The following is an 18170-nucleotide window of genomic DNA, read 5'->3' on the forward strand; positions in this document are numbered from 1 at the left end:
AACCTTAATATCCCTCTATCAGAAATGGACAGATCCAGCAGGCAGAAAAAAAGTGCCAACAGAGCTGAACTCAACACCACCCTCTACCAACTAGATATAATGGACATCTACAGACTACGTTATCCAGCAACAGCAAAATACACATTCTTCTCAAACTCGCATGGAACATTAACCAAGATAGACTATAGTCTGTGCCATAAAATATACCTCAAAAAATTTAAAAGAATACAAATGATACAATGGCAGCTCTTGGAACACAATGGAAGTAAACTAAAAATTGGTGACAAAAAGAGAGCCGGAAAATCCCAAAATATGTGGAGATTAAACAAAACAATTCTATTACCACTTGGGTCAAAAAAGATATTACGAGAAAAATTTTTAAATGTTTTGAACTAAATAAAAATGAAAACAACTTATCAAAATTTATGGGAAACACAGAAAACAGTACTTAAAGGAAATTTATAGCATTCAATTCATATATATTAAAGAAGAAACAACTAAAATCAATCATTTCCACTTTTTTAAAAATATTTTTTATTAAACTTTAAGTTCTAGGGTACATGTGCATAACGTGCAGGTTTGTTATATATGTATACTTATGCCATGTTGGTGTGCTGCACCCATCAACTCGTTAGCACCCATCAAGTCATCATTTATATAATGTATAACTCCCCAATGCAATCCCTCCCTCCTCCCCCCTCCCCATGATAGGCCCCAGTGTGTGATGTTCCCCTTCCCGAGTCCAAGTGATCTCACTGTTCAGTTCCCACCTATGAGTGAGAACATGCGGTGTTTGGTTTTCAAGGCAATCATTAAGAAGTCAGGAAACAACAGGTGTTGGAGAGGATGTGGAGAAATAGGAACACTTTTACACTGTTGGTGGGATTGTAAACTAGTTCAACCATTATGGAAAACAGTATGGCAATTCCTCAAGGATCTAGAACTAGATGTACAATATGACCCAGCCATCCCACTACTGGGTATATACCCAAAGGATTATAAATTATTCTACTACAAAGACACATGCACACGTATGTTTATTGCGGCACTATTCACAATAGCAAAGACTTGGAATCAACCCAAATGTCCATCTGTGACAGACTGGATTAAGAAAATGTGGCACATATACACCATGGAATACTATGCAGCCATAAAAAAGGATGAGTTTGCGTCCTTTGTAGGGACATGGATGCAGCTGGAAACCATCATTCTTAGCAAACTATCACAAGAATCATTTCCACTTTAAGAAACTACGAAAAGAGGAGGAAACTGAATCCAAAGAAAACAGGAGAAAATAAATAATGACAAGAAAGAAATCAGTGAAACTGAATACAGGAGATCAAAGGAGAAAAATCAACAAAACTAAAAGCTGCTTCCTTCAAAAAAAAATCAATAAGCTTCTAGCCAGGCTAAGGAAAAAGGAGAGGGGATACAAATTACTAACATCAGAAATGAAAGACAGACATCACTTTAATTTCCATGGACATTAAAAGGATAATAAAGGAATACTAAAAACAAAGCTATGCCCACAATTTTGATGGCACAGATGAAATGGACCAACTCTTTGAAAGATACAACCTACCAAAAGTCATACAAGAAGAAACAGACAATCTGAATAGGCTTGTATACATTAAAGAAACTGAATCAATTAATAGATTCCCAAAACAGAAAGTACCAGGACCAGATGGGTTGACTGGTGAATTATATCAAATTTCTAGTCTCTTTCAGGAGATAAAAGCAGAGGAAATACATTCTAACTCATTTTATTAGCCCAGCATTACACTAATACAAATACCAAAGGCACTACGAGAAAAGAAAACTAAGATCAATCCCTCTCATGAAGATGGATGCAAAAATTCTCAATAAAATTTTACCAAACTGAATTCAATAATGTATAAAAAGAATCACACAGTATGACCAAATGGGATTTATACCAGGTATGCAAGTCTAGTTCAACATCTGAAAACCAATTAATGTAATCCATTACATTAACAGGCTAAAAAAGAAAAATCACATGATTATATCAACTGATGCAGAAAATCCAACACTCACTCCAGATAAACACTGTCAGTAAACTAGGAATACAAGGGAAGTTCCTCAATTTGATAAAGAATATCTACATAAAACCTACAGATAACACACTTAATAGCAAGACACTCAAAGCTTCTCCACTGCAATCAGAAACAAGGCAAGGATATCCCTCTCATCACACCTTTCAACACTGTAATGGGAGCACCAGCTAATGCAATGAGCAAAGGAAATAAAATGTATACAGATAGATTAGGAAGAAAGAAAGAAAACTGTCTTTGTTCACTGATAACATGATCAACTACGCAGCTATCAGAAAGAATCAACAGAAAAACTCCTGCAACCAATATGTGATTATAGCAAAGCGGCCAGGATATGCAAGCTTAACATATAAAACTCATTCACACCCAGGCGCAATGGCTCATGCCTGTAAACCCCAGCACTTTGGGAGGTGAGATCACTGGAGTCCAAGAGTTCAAGACAAGCCTGGCTGACATGCCAAAACCCTGTCTCTACAACAAATTTAAAAATTAGTTGGGTGTGGTGGTGTGCGCCTGTGGTCCCAATTACTCAGGAGGCTGAGGTGGAAAGATTGCTTGAACCCAGGAGGTCGAGGATGCAGTGACCTGTGTTTGTGCCACTGCACTCCAGCCTGGGAAAAAGAGCAAGATCCTGTCTCTAAAAAACAAAAAAAAAAAGTCCCTTCCTTATATACCAGAAAAGAACCAGTGGAATTTGAAATAATTAATCTGAAATTATTTGAAATTTATATTAGCACCCCAAAAAATGAAATACTTAAAATATAAATCTAACAAATATATACACAATCTACATGAGGAACAGCACAAAACTCTGGACATGAGAATATTCTGTATGATATTATAATGATGAAAGACATGTAATTATATTTGTCTAAACTCATAAATTGTACAAAGAATGAACCCTATCATAAAGACTTTGGATGAAAGTGATGTGTCAATGTAGATTCAGTGTACCGCTCTGCTGATAATGGAGGTTACAACTGTTTTGGGACAGGCAGTATATGGAATATCTCTGTACCTTCCATTTATTTTTGCTGTGAACCTAAAACTGCACTAAAAAATGAAGTCAATTTAGAAAATATATTAAAAATGAAGATAGCCACATCATCAATAAGAGTAGGCAAAATTAATTTTTACTGCTTACTCAATGCTAATATTCTGCTAATCTCATTTAAGTAAAACTACAAAATGAACTATTTCTGCAGTAAAAATTTAACAAAATGCTAAGAATAACCATGAAAAAATGTGTACATCAGCATTTAAAACTTTAAGTCAAGACAACTGTAACATTTTACAAATGTCCAACAGTATCTGAAAATTTAGGTCGGTCAACTACTTTCTTTTAATGCGAATAAAACAAGCACTACAACAGAAAATTGCAGCATTCAGACTAATATGTAATTATAGTATTCACTGGGTTGGAATAGGCCTCTAGTTACCTCCTTCCACTATTATTTTTAGTAAGAAATTTATTATTATTTATAAACAAATTAGAGTGGTTGAAAACAATCATTCTTAATATTCACTGTTTTGGAGTTAGGACTATTTTTGAAGAGGCAAAAAAGAATTATATTTATTATCACAGGCAATTATTTAGAATGGTTTTTGATATATAAATACACTTCTAAAGGAACCACTTGCTCAAACTACTATTTACTATGTAGTCATAAACAAGAGTGGTCTGGGTTAAATGAACAAGAAAGAATGTAAATTCTCACATGTAAGTAAAAACAGCTTTTTATCCCAGCATCCATTCCCAGATGCCTAATGGCTAAGTTCTTTTCTCAACTATGCTAAGTGAATTTTAAAAGAAAAATACAACACATTATGAAAAATACAGTACAAAGACTGCACAGATGGAAAAAATGTTTCAACTCTTTCCCTTTTCAAAAGACAAAAAGAGATAAACACACAAAAGGAAAAACATTTAGCAGAAAGTACTGCAATAGCTGATGCCGCCAGATTTATAGTCACCTCTGACACAGTGCTGCTGTGAAAAAGCAGAGGTACTGCAATCACAAGAAAAGACTATGTACTTTCAAGAAAGAGCAGGATTAAGCACTCTTCAACAAACAACTTCACCAGGAAAAGCTTCAAAAGTTCCAGACTGTAGTTATTTGGGGGGGGGGGGGGGGAGGGGCGGGGGGGAAACAAGACCAAACACTATTATTAAAACACCTCCAACTGTTTAAAACTTGATGTTTAACAATAACTACCATGTAAGTTCTAGGACTCATCATATCTTTTACAAATAACAAGCTGTATAAAGCAAACCTTATTTTTCAAATGAAGATTAATATAAAACAAAAATTAACAGCTACTTTTTATTTAAAAACCTTGCTAGGTGAATGTTCACGTTAAAATCATAGCTCCAATAAATATAAAGAAATATGCTCAGCATGTTATTTCATTTGTCATATATATATTTACATATACTTCCAAAAGAATACTAGTTGGAGAAATGAAATCAAGTAAAAATTAGCCTCATTTACTAAATAAAATTATATCTTTATTTACTACTACTGGAAAAATGCAAAAAGTGGTCAGTGGGCAACTATTAAATATTTTCAAAAAGTAGATATAATTTCAGTTTCCAATTAAATTACCATGTATGTTCTTTCCAACAAGATGTAATATATCTGATTCTAAAGAAAGCGGCCAAAAATCTGAATTTTCTTCTAGGAGCCTTGTGAATTTTTTGTCTGTTTTTTTGTTTTTGAGATGCAGTCTCACTCTATCACGCAGGCTGGAGTGCAGTGGCACTATCTCAGCTCACTGCAACCTCTGCCTCCCAGGTTCAAGTGATTCTCCTGCCACAGCCTCCCGAGTAGCTGGGATTACAGGCACCTGCCACCACGCTTGGCGAATTTTTGTATTTTTAGTAGAGATGGTGTTTCACCATGTTGGTCAGGCTGGTCTCGAACTCCTGACCTCAGGTGATCCGCCTGCCTCAGCCTCCCAAAGCTGGGATTACAGGCGTGAGCAACCGTGCCCAGCCATTAATTTTTTAAAAATACATTATTCATTTTTCAGGTAGTTTTTTCCCAGTTATTTTTGACAAGCATCTGTAACATCAAAGAAGCCACAATATTTTAATAAAATGTTTACATTCCCTTTTATCTTTAAAGGCATCTATCTAAATGTACTACACATATGTATATGATATTAAGAAAGATATTAAGAAAAAGCTACAAAGGCAAGTATATTTTTAATTAAAATTAGGAAGTCAAGCTAAGCACTTCAATAATTGAGCTAATCATTAAACTACCCTCGAAGGATGCCTAATTAAGCTACTTTTTTTTTTTTTTTTGAGACAGTCTCGCTCTGTCGCCCAGGCTGGAGTGCAGTGGCTGGATCTCAGCTCACTGCAAGCTCCCCGCCTCCCGGGTTCATGCCATTCTCCTGCCTCAGCCTCCCAAATAGCTGAGACTTCAGGCACCTGCCACCACTCCCGGCTTTTTTTTTTTTTTTTTTTTTTTTTAAAGTAGAGACGGGTTTTCACCGTGTTAGCCAGGATCCTCTGGATCTCCTGACGTCATGATCCGCCTGCCTCGGCCTCCCAAAGTGCTGGAATTACAGGCATGAGCCACCGCACCCAGCCTAATTAAGCTACCTTTATGATTATACTAATCATAATTCAATAGAGATAACACCCCTCACAAGATTAAAAAAAAAACCTATAAAAATAATCTACCTTGATATATAGAGTTACTGTGTATTATTAAAAATTACTGATTCTTCGCTAGGTGCAGTGGCTCATGCCTATAATGCAAGTACTCTAGGAGGCTGAGGTGGGTGGATGCCTTGAGCTCATGAGTTCAAGACCAGTCTGGGCAAAATGACAAAACCCTGTCTCTACAAAAAAATACAAAAACTAGCCAGGCGTGGTGGGCGCCTGGAGTCTTAGCTACTTGGGGGACTGAGGTGGGAGGATCCCTTGAGCCTGGGAGGCAGAGGTTGTAGTGAGCCGAGATAGCACCACTATACTCTACCTGGGCAACAGAGCCAGATCTTGTCTCAAAAAAAAAAAAAAAAAATTACTGATTATTTTTAAGACTCTTTTATTTGTGACGAAAGGTTAAATTTCAACAAGCAGCAAGTGCTATTAATGAAATTTAAACACAAAAATGTATTTCTTACTGAACATTCTTCTCTGCATATCCTTTAAAAACAAGCCAGGCTGATAAACTAAGGCAGAGATTGGCAAACTGTGGCCTGTGGGCCAAATCCAGCCAACTGCTTGATTTTATAAATGAAGTTTTATTGACGCACACTTATTCTTCAGATATTGTTTTTAGTTGCATTTGTGCTACATATAAGCAGAGCTTAGTAGCTGTCACAGAGACCACAAAGCCTACCATAATTTGCTATCTAGCCTTATATAGGAAATGTTTGCTGACTCCTAAAGACTTAGATCTTCTTTAAATGTCTGCGCACATGCACATACTCATCCACTCTATGATCCTTACTGAAGGACATGAAGTTGATCATTTAGGAATCTGTATGCTCCCTCCCCTTGATTTTATAATTTATACACTCCTACTATCTAATTTCTGGACTCTTGATAAAGGAGACGATACTGGTTGATTTTGCAGATTTGCATTACTTTGGACTGCACTGTATCTTGTCATATCCTGTAACATTCTTCACAGGTTATTTTAAAAGAAAATGCCACTCCATATTACAGCTATAATTTCCAAAAGGTCTATTTTTAGACATTTAATGTCATATATTACTTATAAAGAAATGGCAATATAGAAATCAAAATTTTAAAGGCTCATCTAAGAAAAAGATGGCTAAATAGGTTAGAAGTGGGGATGGAATCAAACCAAAACACATGTCACAAAGACAAAGACACTGGGTTTTAAACATAAGAATTATTTAAACAGAGAAAAGTTTATTCTAGACTTCTAGACTTAAGGAATCACTAAACACATGGCCATTGCAGAACACTGACTGTAAGCAGCCAACTGTGTCAACAATTCTTACCCCTACCTCCTTCACCTCAGCTTACCTTCCCCTCATGGCCAAAAGAAAAAAGATAAGTTACATGGTAAACAGAACTGGTGTACAAAATGTATTTAAAAGTAAATATGAGGAAAATAAGAGATTAAACCAACCAACTAGAATTGCTAAATCTGAAAGTAGATGATGGCATTATACTTATTTAAAAATGATAATACAGATACATAGAAGATCATGAAAAAGTCATTTTTATGGCTGCTAATAAAGATCAGAAATGTGTTCAAATTAAAGTACAAAATAACTGTATAGAAACCTGAATGTCTCTACAGGAAGTCTGAGTAATTAAATCAGAAAGCACCATAACTTCTCCCTAGAATAATGTGTGCTGCATATGACTAAGGGAAGAGAAATGTATCAAGTACCTTTTGGCAGTTTTGTATGATTACAGTTTTATTAACTCTTAGTTTATTTCATAAAAATCAAGTCAGTAATCACTTTGTTTTGCTTCCCAAGAACTTTTGTAGAATGACAATATGTTTAAAATCGATCTTAATTCAAATCCAAATCTAAAAGGTATTAATAGTGAAATGCCCTTTTCTCTGTATCAATCTGTTATACTCTTAAACAGATAAACATCTGTTTAGGTCAAACCAAAAAACCGTTTCCTTAATCTGCCATCCCAAAATACCAAGTATACCTTCTGATGATGCTAATATAGCAAATCAGCTCAAGAAACTCTCATTTAAACATCGAAAACAAATACACATTCTGATTATTACTAATTATTACTGCAATATTACTGATATCCTAATTATTAATTTTCTTCTTATAGCTGGGCACAGTAGCTCATAATCTTTAATCCCAGCTTGAGCCCAGGAGACCAGCCTCAGCAACATAGTACGACCCCATCTTTGCAAAAAAGAAAAAAGAAAAAAAAAAATACATACACACACACACATACACACACATAAAATTATGTGAGCCAGGTAAGGAGGTTCACATCTGTGGGTCCCAACTATTTGGCAAGCTGAGGCAGGAAGATCATTTGAGCCTGGGAGGTCTAGGCTACAGCCACCTGTGATTGTGCCACTGTATTCCAGAGCGAAACCCTATCTCAAAAAAAAAAAAAGAAAAAAATTCTTCCTGTAAATAATTGCCTCTTCCAGGGCATAAAGGTAAAGCCAAATTGATCCAACAATTAAGCTTATCTTTTATTTAGTGATACTCAAGCCTATAGTCCAGTTACTTACATGTAAATGCCCAGCAAGTATTACTCCAAGTTATTATACTATACAATTACCAAATTTAGTACTCAAATTACATACTAGCAATTCAAGGGAGATAGTCTCTATAATAAATCTCTAAAGATTAATCAGATCATATGATCAGGAATTCAATATTCTTGTTTAAGTTAATTTATTTTAATTTTACATCCTGACATTTAACAACAAAGAAAAAAGGTAAATTTTGTTAATAGTATTAAAAAAAAGTCCTGGTTTCCTATTTCATAATGAAACTTTATCTGTTATACACAGAAAATGCTACAACCCATCATCTTAGTATTCAATGTGAGCTACTGTTTCAAGAAAGACATTTGTATTAGTTCATTCACAGGCTCTTTCCTGGTCCCTCCTGTAAACAAAGGTTTACACTTGTGCCTCTACTGACTTGGATTATGAATGTAGTCAATGGACACAAAGCTGAGGGAGCCACAATGGTATGGCGTCTAATACTTCATTCTCTTTAACAGGAACTCAGAACAATCAACCAGAAGATCCCTCTACAGGAACATAGTCCAAAGAATTCCTAAATCCCCCACAGAAAAAGAAATTCTAAGATCCAAAAGTTGGAAGGATTCTTGGAAATAACACATCCCAATTTCCTCATTTTATAAGAAAGGAAACTGAAGCACAGAGATTTTAGTTCACTTATACAAAGTAAGTCTGAAGATTATTAGAACAAGAATCTCTTAATAATAAGGTAATGGTAATTCTTCCAAAGTGCCTTTACTTTTTCCTTTAGGATGGCAAAATTAAATTGTAATTTCAAATGAATCATACTGAAAACCAAACAGAAAACAAAGAGAATATCTAAAAGAGAAAAAAACTCATCTTACTTAGAGCAGAAAGGCTTACAAAACACGGACTTGATTCTCCAATAGTTAACCTATTCTTTTCAATTCCATGGCTTTTATCACATTTGTTTCCCTCCACAAGAAATCCAATGCAAAATAAACTGTTTCCAAGCAGATTCCATTTCTGGTTGTTCTGAAATAAATGTGCCTATTCCTCCTGCTGCAGTAGTCCATGCTAAGAATCACAACTTACAGCTGATACAGCACTCATTCTTCCTTTTATGCAATGTCCTCTTGAATGAGGAGCTAAGAGTTGAGATATGAGCTGAGTATTTCAAGCTCCTTGTTTCTCCTGCACAACTACAATTCCAAATGACCAAAACTCTTCCATGAACAAAAAGGATGGAGGAGGAGGAAAGTGGCTATGAACAAAAACGATGGGGAGGGAGAAGAGTGGATAAAAATCTGGCGTGGTGGCTCATGCCTGTAATCCCAGCACTTTGGCAAGTTGAGCTCAGGAGTTCAAGACCAGCCTGGACAATACAGTGAAACTCTGTCTCCGCCAAAAATAAAACAAAATAGTGGTGGCACACACCTCTGGTCCCAAATACTTGGTAGGTCAAGGTGGGAGGACTGCTTAAGCCCAGAAGGTGGAGGTTGAAGTGAGCTATAATCCTGCTACTGCACGCCAGGGTAACAGAGTGAGACCCCCACTCAAAAAAAAAACAACAAATAAACAAACAAGAAAAAACACTGGCTAAATTCTAAACTAATTATTTTACTTTTAGCCTATTTCAAATGAAAATCATTTCCAATTTTTTTCATAGTATAATTATGTTTTATAGAATAAAATTAAGTAGCAAGTCAAAATATTCTAATGCTATCTTTTAAGTACAGTATAGAAAGTCATTAATTAATTTAACATTTACTATATGTGAGAAACTTTCACACACATTAATCTAAGTAGCAATTTTGAAAACTTGTGGTTGAGAAGAACATAACCTTTTTTTTTTGAGATGGAGTCTTGCTGTGTCGCCCAGGCTGCAGTGCATTGGCACAATCTTGGCTCACTGCAACCTCCGCCTCCTAGATTCAAGCGATTCTCCTGCCTCAGCCTCCTGAGCAGCTGGGATTATAGGCGCACACCACCATGCCAGGGTAATTTTTCTGTTTTTAGTAGAGATGGGGTTTCACCATGTTGGTCAGGCTGTTCTCAAACTCCTGACCTCGTGACCCACCTGCCTTGGCCTCCCAAAGTGCTGGGATTACAGGCGTGAGCCACCATGCCCGGCCGAATACAACTATTTTAAAAACAAACTCAAAGAAAAGAACAGTGCTTTTCAATATTTCTTCCTCAAAGTTTGTATTAGCTACAAAAATAAACGAAATGGAGGCCTTCCTACACAGTTGCCACTCAGTATTCACTGAGAGAAATGACGGACCTGAAAATTAAAGCCACAGAAAAACTCTCATATGGATAATAATCATGTATTATAATAATAATGTAATAATGATGTATCCACCAAAATATCGCTTCATGATCGGAAAAGCTACACACACGCATTTTAGTAGATTTAACCGTGACAATCACCTCACAAGCTAGGTAGCATTATTATTCTTATTCAACTGGTGAAGAACTTGGGCTAAATGCCCAACCAGGGGCACCTGGAAGTGTTTTGGAGGGTCTGGGTTGCCACATTGACAGGGGAGGCAACATGGGCATTTAGTAGGTGGGAGACAAGGATATTAAATATCCTGCAACGCAATGGACAAACCTACAGAATTATCCTGCCCAAAAAGCTACCACTTTGAGAAACACTGACAGAAAATAAATGGACAATGCCAAACAGCTACTAATGACTTTAAACATAAATTCAATAACAAAATCCTGGAAATCACCAAGGACCAGCCAAAAAAAAACAAAACCAAACAGTAAAAGTATATCAAATTCTCACATTAAAATAAGAAGTCTAGGCTCCTCTCTCAAAATGATAACACAATAAAAGTTAAAGATAACATAATTTCAAACTCAACATTTCTCTGCCACTTCTTTGCCAAGTTTTTCACTTTGCTTATAATTGCCTCATTACTTTACTTGCAAAGCCTTATCATCTTTAGTTACTCCCTAAGATTTTATATAAACAAGTCGAGCCTTTCTCCAATTCCCATTCTGCCACCCCTGTTTTGGATCCACTTTACTACCTACATGGATTAATAGTTTTCTGTGAGGTTCACTTGGTCCATTCTTTTCATCTACGATACCACTACACCACTAATCATGCTAAAAAATCACACTTTCTTCCTGTCAGCATCTCCTATTACATAACTACAGTTCCTAACTGAACATCATGCAGATACCTCAGGTTAATATTCAAGACCCTCAACAGCCTCCTTATTTCTCCTGCTAACTCATTTATTCCAACCAGCCTCTTTAGTACTCCTCCAAACTAGCATAATTCCCTTTTCCATGCTTTTGCCCATACTGTTTTCCTTGCCTAGAATAATTTTCCTACTCCTTCCTCTCTGTCATTCTGAATCCTTATTTACCCATGTATAGAAATGTTCATCAAATGCAACAAATTTACATGTAACCTGACTTTGTGTAATGTCAGTAGAGCCCCAAATAATTCTCTAATTTCAACTGCTTATTTAGTTTCAGTCCTTTGGTTAGAACTGGAAACTTTTTGAAGAGAAGGACCACATTTTCATTTCTTTTGTATTACTCCTCTAGAAGAATACATAGCTACTTGAAATCATAAAATTTTTCCTTGAAGAAATCATTTAATACTGCATCTTCATTTTTATAGTAAGGAAAAAAAACTAATTCAAGGATATGTAATTATTTAGTGGAAAGAGAGGAACCAGAATTCAGGCCACAATTTATAATCTAATGTTGTCTGACACTCAAGTGCTTGTTAAATCAACTGTAAGGTAAAAAAATCATTTTGTAAGTCTGTCTCCAGCAAGCATTATAAAAGACAACCCATGCCTCATCAAAACAGAGATTGTCTATATCACTGTATTTTCCACCAGTCAAGAAGACAATGAATGAGGTTCTTCGATAATAATTTGACAACTCATTTTTAAACCTCAAATTCTTACACAAGTTCAGTAAACCTGAAATTCCATTTTTCTGCTCAGTCCTTGAAATATTCACATATAAAATGACCTCATTGTGTTTAGAAAAAAATTTATTTTAAAAATAATATCAGGGTAACCCATGATTACATTACAGTATGAAGAAATTTGAAATTTTAGTAGTAAATCAGAAGTCTAGATAAAGACAATAGCATTATTAAAAATACTTCATTCTTCAATCTCATATTCTCTCCAGAAGTCAAGGTTTAGCATTCAGCATATTTATATCATCTGTCATTTGCTATACATTAATGTAGCAAATACATTTAATTTATTTTGCCTCATTATTTGTTATATCTTATTAAAGAATTCAGATTTTTCATTAATCCTTATCTACAAACATTAGCTATCAGATATATCTTTCTTGTCTGGTTTTTTGGTTTTAAACCAGAGTAAATAAATCAATTTAGTAAAGTCTTCTGACATTTAGGAAGACATTCATCAGTTAAACTACATATACATTTGAAATTGTAATAGCCTAATCTTACTTCAGAAAACATCGCCTACTTTTCAATCTGCAAGGAAAATACTTTATCTAGAAGTCCATTTTCTGCTCTAAAATGTGATAACTTTTTAGGATAACTGTGTTACAGACTACAAGAGTCTAACATAAGAAGAGAATAAAGTATCAAAAGAAACCAATTACAATAGGAAAATCTACGAAAGCTCCAAGTTAATAAATACACATTTGTAGTAAATCTGCATGTTAAACCAATGTGGAGATTTGGAATTTAGGTGTCTAGTTTCAAAAATAACAAAGAAAAAGATACTAACACATATCTTAAAGCACATATATGGAAAATGAGATAAAATAAAAAGGGCTTAGTCATTTTCTATAAATCAGAACCATAATAAATAAAGCTCATAAGCTCATCTGCTACTTAAACTCAACAGAAGGAATGACTAGGTGGTATTACTGGCAAGCAAGCCAATTTATCACTCTGGAATGTTCATAGAAATCTCATAAAAAGGCAAAGTAGAAAGTAATTTGGTAAATAGTTTTCCAGACTTCCTTCTTAGTAAGGAGGTTCTAAAAAAATTTTAGAGTATAACTGCAAACTATGATTACAGGTTCACTTTTATTCACATATTTAACTATAAAAAGTATACCAAAAGTCATATACAAGTGATAATTTTGGCCACCTGATCCTTGATTTTAATTGGCAATTAGCACTAGGCCTAACAATTTACACCTTTTGTGCCATCTCAATTACTCAAAAGCATTAGGGTAAAAGTGTTGTCTAAGAATCTGGTTTTATAAAATCAGCCCTGCTGGTGGTACTCACTTATAATTATACTAAATTATAAAAGGGCTAGTTTGGCTGTTACAAGGAAAAAAAGTTATTTACCAAAAGAATGTCGAGACCACACTGGGAAAACAGTAAAACCTAAACTCATTTTAAAGAAAAGCAAAATAATGGAAAAATAGCTTATTTAATTCAACTTCACTTTCCTTCTTCTAGTCCAGTTATGCAATTCTTTTGCTGGGAAAAAAAAGAAACTGCTTTCAGTTCCAAAGAATGCATCTAGATCCAACGCTATACTAGTCTTATCTACTATGGAGTTTTGCTGAACACTCAGGACCCACACTGACAAAGTAACTTCATTCTCGTCTTCACACAACAACCCTAAACTGGATGGTCTTGATCATTGAGTTTAGGAATAAATATACCTAAACAATTGAAGCCAAAAAATATTCTGGTCATAACCATCTAGATATTTGGGCAAGAGCACTTGAAACATACTGTCTCAGAAATTAACAGATTCGGATCTAGCCTGGTCAGATTTTATCGCTTATATAGGTATGACTGCATAGTATTTACTATGTATAGTAGATTTCACTTAGTAACACAGTTCAATAGTCCATCCTAAAACTTCTATTAGCATTTTGAAGACAGCACATTAAATCACAAATAAAACTTGAGGCATTATCTTTATATATATATATATATTTCACATAGTACTTCTTTGAAATAATGACCTTAAAATGTAAGTAAAATGCCTGGCACATGTTTAACTCAAATGCAGATTCCCTCGCTCCTTCTCAGGAACCAGAAAAATCTAAAATGAAAAGGAGTAAAGCTCCTCCCTTATCCCATATTTCTTTTCTTTCTTTTCTTCCTTTTTTTTTTTGACAATAATAATGTCTATTGAGATCATCTAGTGATTTTTTTTTCTATTTATCACCAACACATTACTCATTAATATGTAGGAAGTAGATATCCTACAGATGGATGAATCCAAATCTTATTAAGTTTAAAAATAAGAATATATTTCGGTTAAGTATGTTTCAAAGTCACAGTAAAAGAAAACACATTTCAATATAAAAATAGAAAGTGAGTAGTCTGTACTGTTCTCACTAAAAAATTATCTTGAAAAAAATCTTTTGAAGTATTTGAAAAAAATGCTTGATAAAACTAACATAGTTCAAACATAACCAGGAAAATTCTTTCTATACTAGTAGTTTAATGTATAGTAACCTAACAGTTTTTACAAATACATAACAAATGTAGACTATGAGAGAAAAAATATATCGAGAGAATAAATTTAACCCTATGCATTTTTCAAGAAAATGCTCTAAAAAATGGTAGAAGTATTAACCATTTATAACTTTATAGAAAATTAATTTGCTGCATTTATCTTCTGCTAATTATTTTTCTACATGGACATATCAAAAACAACCAAATTCAGATCCAAATCCAATCTCTAATTTATTAGAATAGGTCATAAGTTCAATATCCACCATGCATAATATTTTTTAAATTGTCTTTAAATCTCATCCTTAACATACCCCATTCATCAGACCAACAATATAAGCAGATATATTTTTCCGTATAAACTTCTATCTCCTTACAAATAAAGTAGTTACTATAACAAAACTTCAGACCACTCTTTGGATATATGTTTAGCTACTATAAACGAAGAGCTGAGAAACATCACAGCAGTATATGAGCTGAATTATAATCAAGGGAAAAGCCAACACATGATTTCTCATAGTATATATCTGATCACACCAACAGGAAAATAAAAATTTTCTTTGGTACTAATCCTCAGAAGGACTGGGGAGAACAAAGTAGAAGTTAAAAAATAAAATTAAAAAAAGGATACAGCCTTAAAGCACCAGTCTGAGTTCCCACTGCCAGGATCTTCTGTACAGGATCAAAGGCCAGGGCTGAGGGTTGATAGGGAAATCCATGGCGAACAGTCTAGGGATGGGCAAGTGACATCACAGCAACCAAGGCAGCAAGCGAAATTTAAAAATAGAAAAGTCAACAGAGGCGTTAGAATGTAGAACCACTACCACTGATGCAAAACACACATACACATGCACTTACTGCTTTAAAAAAAAATAAGTGAAACCTACACTCACAAAGTCATTCACATAGAACCTGAAACAAAAACCTAGTCCAGCGATATACTTTAATTTCGCTTTTCCATACTGGTATTCCATAGAAGAAAATATTTTATTAATATTCCATACTATTACATCCGACACCAAATGACTAAAGTTTGCAATAGTACAAAATTCTGTAACCCATTAAATGCAATTCATACTTTATTTTGGCAGTATTCATTTCATCATTATTTTATTTGGATGCTAACGCAAGTACTTCTAAGGAAAAGCTGTCATATAATTACTTTAGTCAAGCATTCAGTAGAGCAATAATCAAACCTCTATCCCAACATTTTACACTTGTAACAGAATGAAGATAAGTACAACATATATTTTTGCAATTTACTATTAAGGCCATAATCATTTTAGGGCATTAGACATATATACATACACACACACACACACACACACACTTTTAAGAAACTCTGACATACAAATACATGGCTATTTATGAGAAAGGCAGGTATTAATACCGAGACAAGTTTGTGTTTCTTATTAAACAGCTGGTGAATTAATTCGCTGCATCATTCTTTCTGAATTACAGAACGCTATGGTAATCATCGTGCCACTAACAGGCAAAAATCTCAGTACTAACTTTTTAACAAAACAATGATAAAAAGAACCCTACGACTTCATATCGTAAGCCACTCACCACATTTTAAGGGAAAAGTGATGAGCAAAGGTGTGGTAGAACAGGTTTGGCTTTTTGATAAACAACATTCATTAGACACCATTTCCAAAGGAAACTTCGAAGTTGGTGAATCATATTAAAACGCTTGAATATAAAAGCTTCCAGGTTATTACTGGTGGTGTCAGAATACAAATCAAGGGTCGGATAACAGTTTAAAGCAACCTTGAACTGATTGCTGCATGTGCAAAGGGAAGAGAGAAAAATCAACGAGAAGGAGTAAAGATATCAATCTCCAAAATAACCCACCGAAGAAAGGTTTGCCAGGGGAGGAGCGAGCCTTTTATTAGAGTTATTATTATTATTGGCGTTCTCTTCCCTTGCATTCCCATGTAAAGCCCGAGTAGCCCCCTTAAAACAACCCCAATTTTTCAATGACGGCGTCGCGGGGCTGCGCGCTCGGTTCACCTTGCAGAGCTGAAAGTGCTCGGACTGGAGCGTTTCCTGGATCTCTGGCTCCCGGTTCCCAGGCGGATGCTGCTGCTGCTGCTGCTGCTGCGACGCCGAGGACGAGCTGGCGGTCAGGCCGTCCAGCACCTTCCTGATGTTGAATTTCCTCATGGTCTCGGAGGGGCTCCCCCGCAGCCCAGGAGGGGAGGCAGGGGGTCCCCGGACGGGGCAGACTACCCGGGGCCGAGGGCAGTTTCGACCGCGGAAACGGAGGAGTGGGGGTGTGAGGGCAGGAGGCAGCTGGGGGGAAGCAAAAGATAATCCGAACAGGAAATACTGCGACGACGAGAGGCGGCCGCAAGAACCCCGGGCGGCGACCCCTCTTCCTCCGAGGCCGCCGCTGCTTGGCGCGGCTGCTGCGGCGCTGCTTCAGCCGCCGCCGCCGCCTCCTCGCTCCGCGGCCAGGTAGCAGCAGCAGTGGCAGCGGCGCCCGAGCCCGCTCAGCCCAGCCTCACCTGGCCGCGGGCGGACTCTGCGCCGCGCCGCCGCCCCGGCTCGCCCCCGCCGCCGCCGCGTCCATGGCCCGCGGCCGCGCCGCTGCTCGCCCGCCCCGGCCCCGCAGTCCCTCGGGCGTCCTCCGGCTCCTTCTCCTCCTCCCGGGGGTCGCCGGCTCTCTGTCCGCGGCCGCCGCTCGGCCTCCCAGCCGCTGCCCGCCCGGCCTCGCACACTAGGCGCCTGGGGTGGGTCCCCGCGCCGCCTGCCTCGCTCCGCCTCGCTCCTCCGCCGCTGCACCGGCCCGCCCTCGCCGCTCCCGAGCCCGGCTGCGTTCCTCAGGCGCCGCCGAGGCAGTCGGCCCTCCCCGCCCAGCTGCTCCCCCTCGCCTGACAGGGCGCCTCAACACACGACACCAACGCCCGCCCCGAGCAGCAGCGGCAGCCGCGGTTACAGCGCGGGCCACGGCGGTGGCGGCAGCAGGGCCTCCCCAGAGCGGGGCTGCAGGACCTGCGCATGCGCGCCGCAGCCCAGTTTCCCCACCCTGGCCCCGCAGGCCCCGAGCCCCCAGCGGGAGCGAAGCTGGGGCTTAAATTATCTGCGAAAATCCCAGACGCTGGCTAAATTTCTCCCACCCCAGTCGAGTTGCCAGAGTATGCAGCTGCTTCTCTTGCAGCTGGCATAGTAAAAATGTTGACGACTAACTAGCAGCATGAAACCTTTCTTTCCAATTCAGTCCTTACAGCAGGGGTTGATGCTTTCTCCCCGTTAATGGGGTGCACGCTCCCGGCCGCTAGCTGCAGTATTATTGTTCTTGCTTTGACGGGCTTTGTTTTTGTTTGATTGGATTTGAGTTTTGAAAAAGAACGTCTAGACAACGATTATGTCAGTGGCAGGAGGATGATGGACTTAGGTACTAGGAAAGGAGAGAAACCTAGAGGGGAAAAAACGGGTTCTTTC

At 37.3% G+C, this 18170-nt stretch overlaps 1 protein-coding gene across 4 annotated transcripts in view; it reads right to left on the reverse strand.

Annotated features, from left to right (window-relative positions):
• Window positions 1–17689, reverse strand: part of STXBP5 (syntaxin binding protein 5) — a 207442-nt gene extending 189753 nt beyond the window's left edge. For all 4 annotated transcript variants that reach the window (XR_004442912.1, XM_033235135.1, XM_033235134.1 and 1 more), the window contains exons 1-2: window positions 16737–17689; window positions 15355–15452 (exon numbers count right to left, since the gene is read on the reverse strand). Coding sequence is in view for 3 of the 4 variants with exons in the window: in XM_033235135.1 (XP_033091026.1) it covers window positions 15355–15452; window positions 16737–16889 (251 nt within the window). In the remaining variant the exon portion in view is untranslated. The remainder of the gene's footprint in view (window positions 1–15354; window positions 15453–16736) is intronic.
• Window positions 17690–18170: the final 481 nt, after the last annotated feature.

This window comes from Trachypithecus francoisi, unplaced genomic scaffold (assembly GCF_009764315.1).
Source record: "Trachypithecus francoisi isolate TF-2019V2 unplaced genomic scaffold, Tfra_2.0 Lachesis_group15, whole genome shotgun sequence".
In the NCBI taxonomy this organism is placed as follows: Eukaryota; Metazoa; Chordata; class Mammalia; order Primates; family Cercopithecidae; genus Trachypithecus; species Trachypithecus francoisi.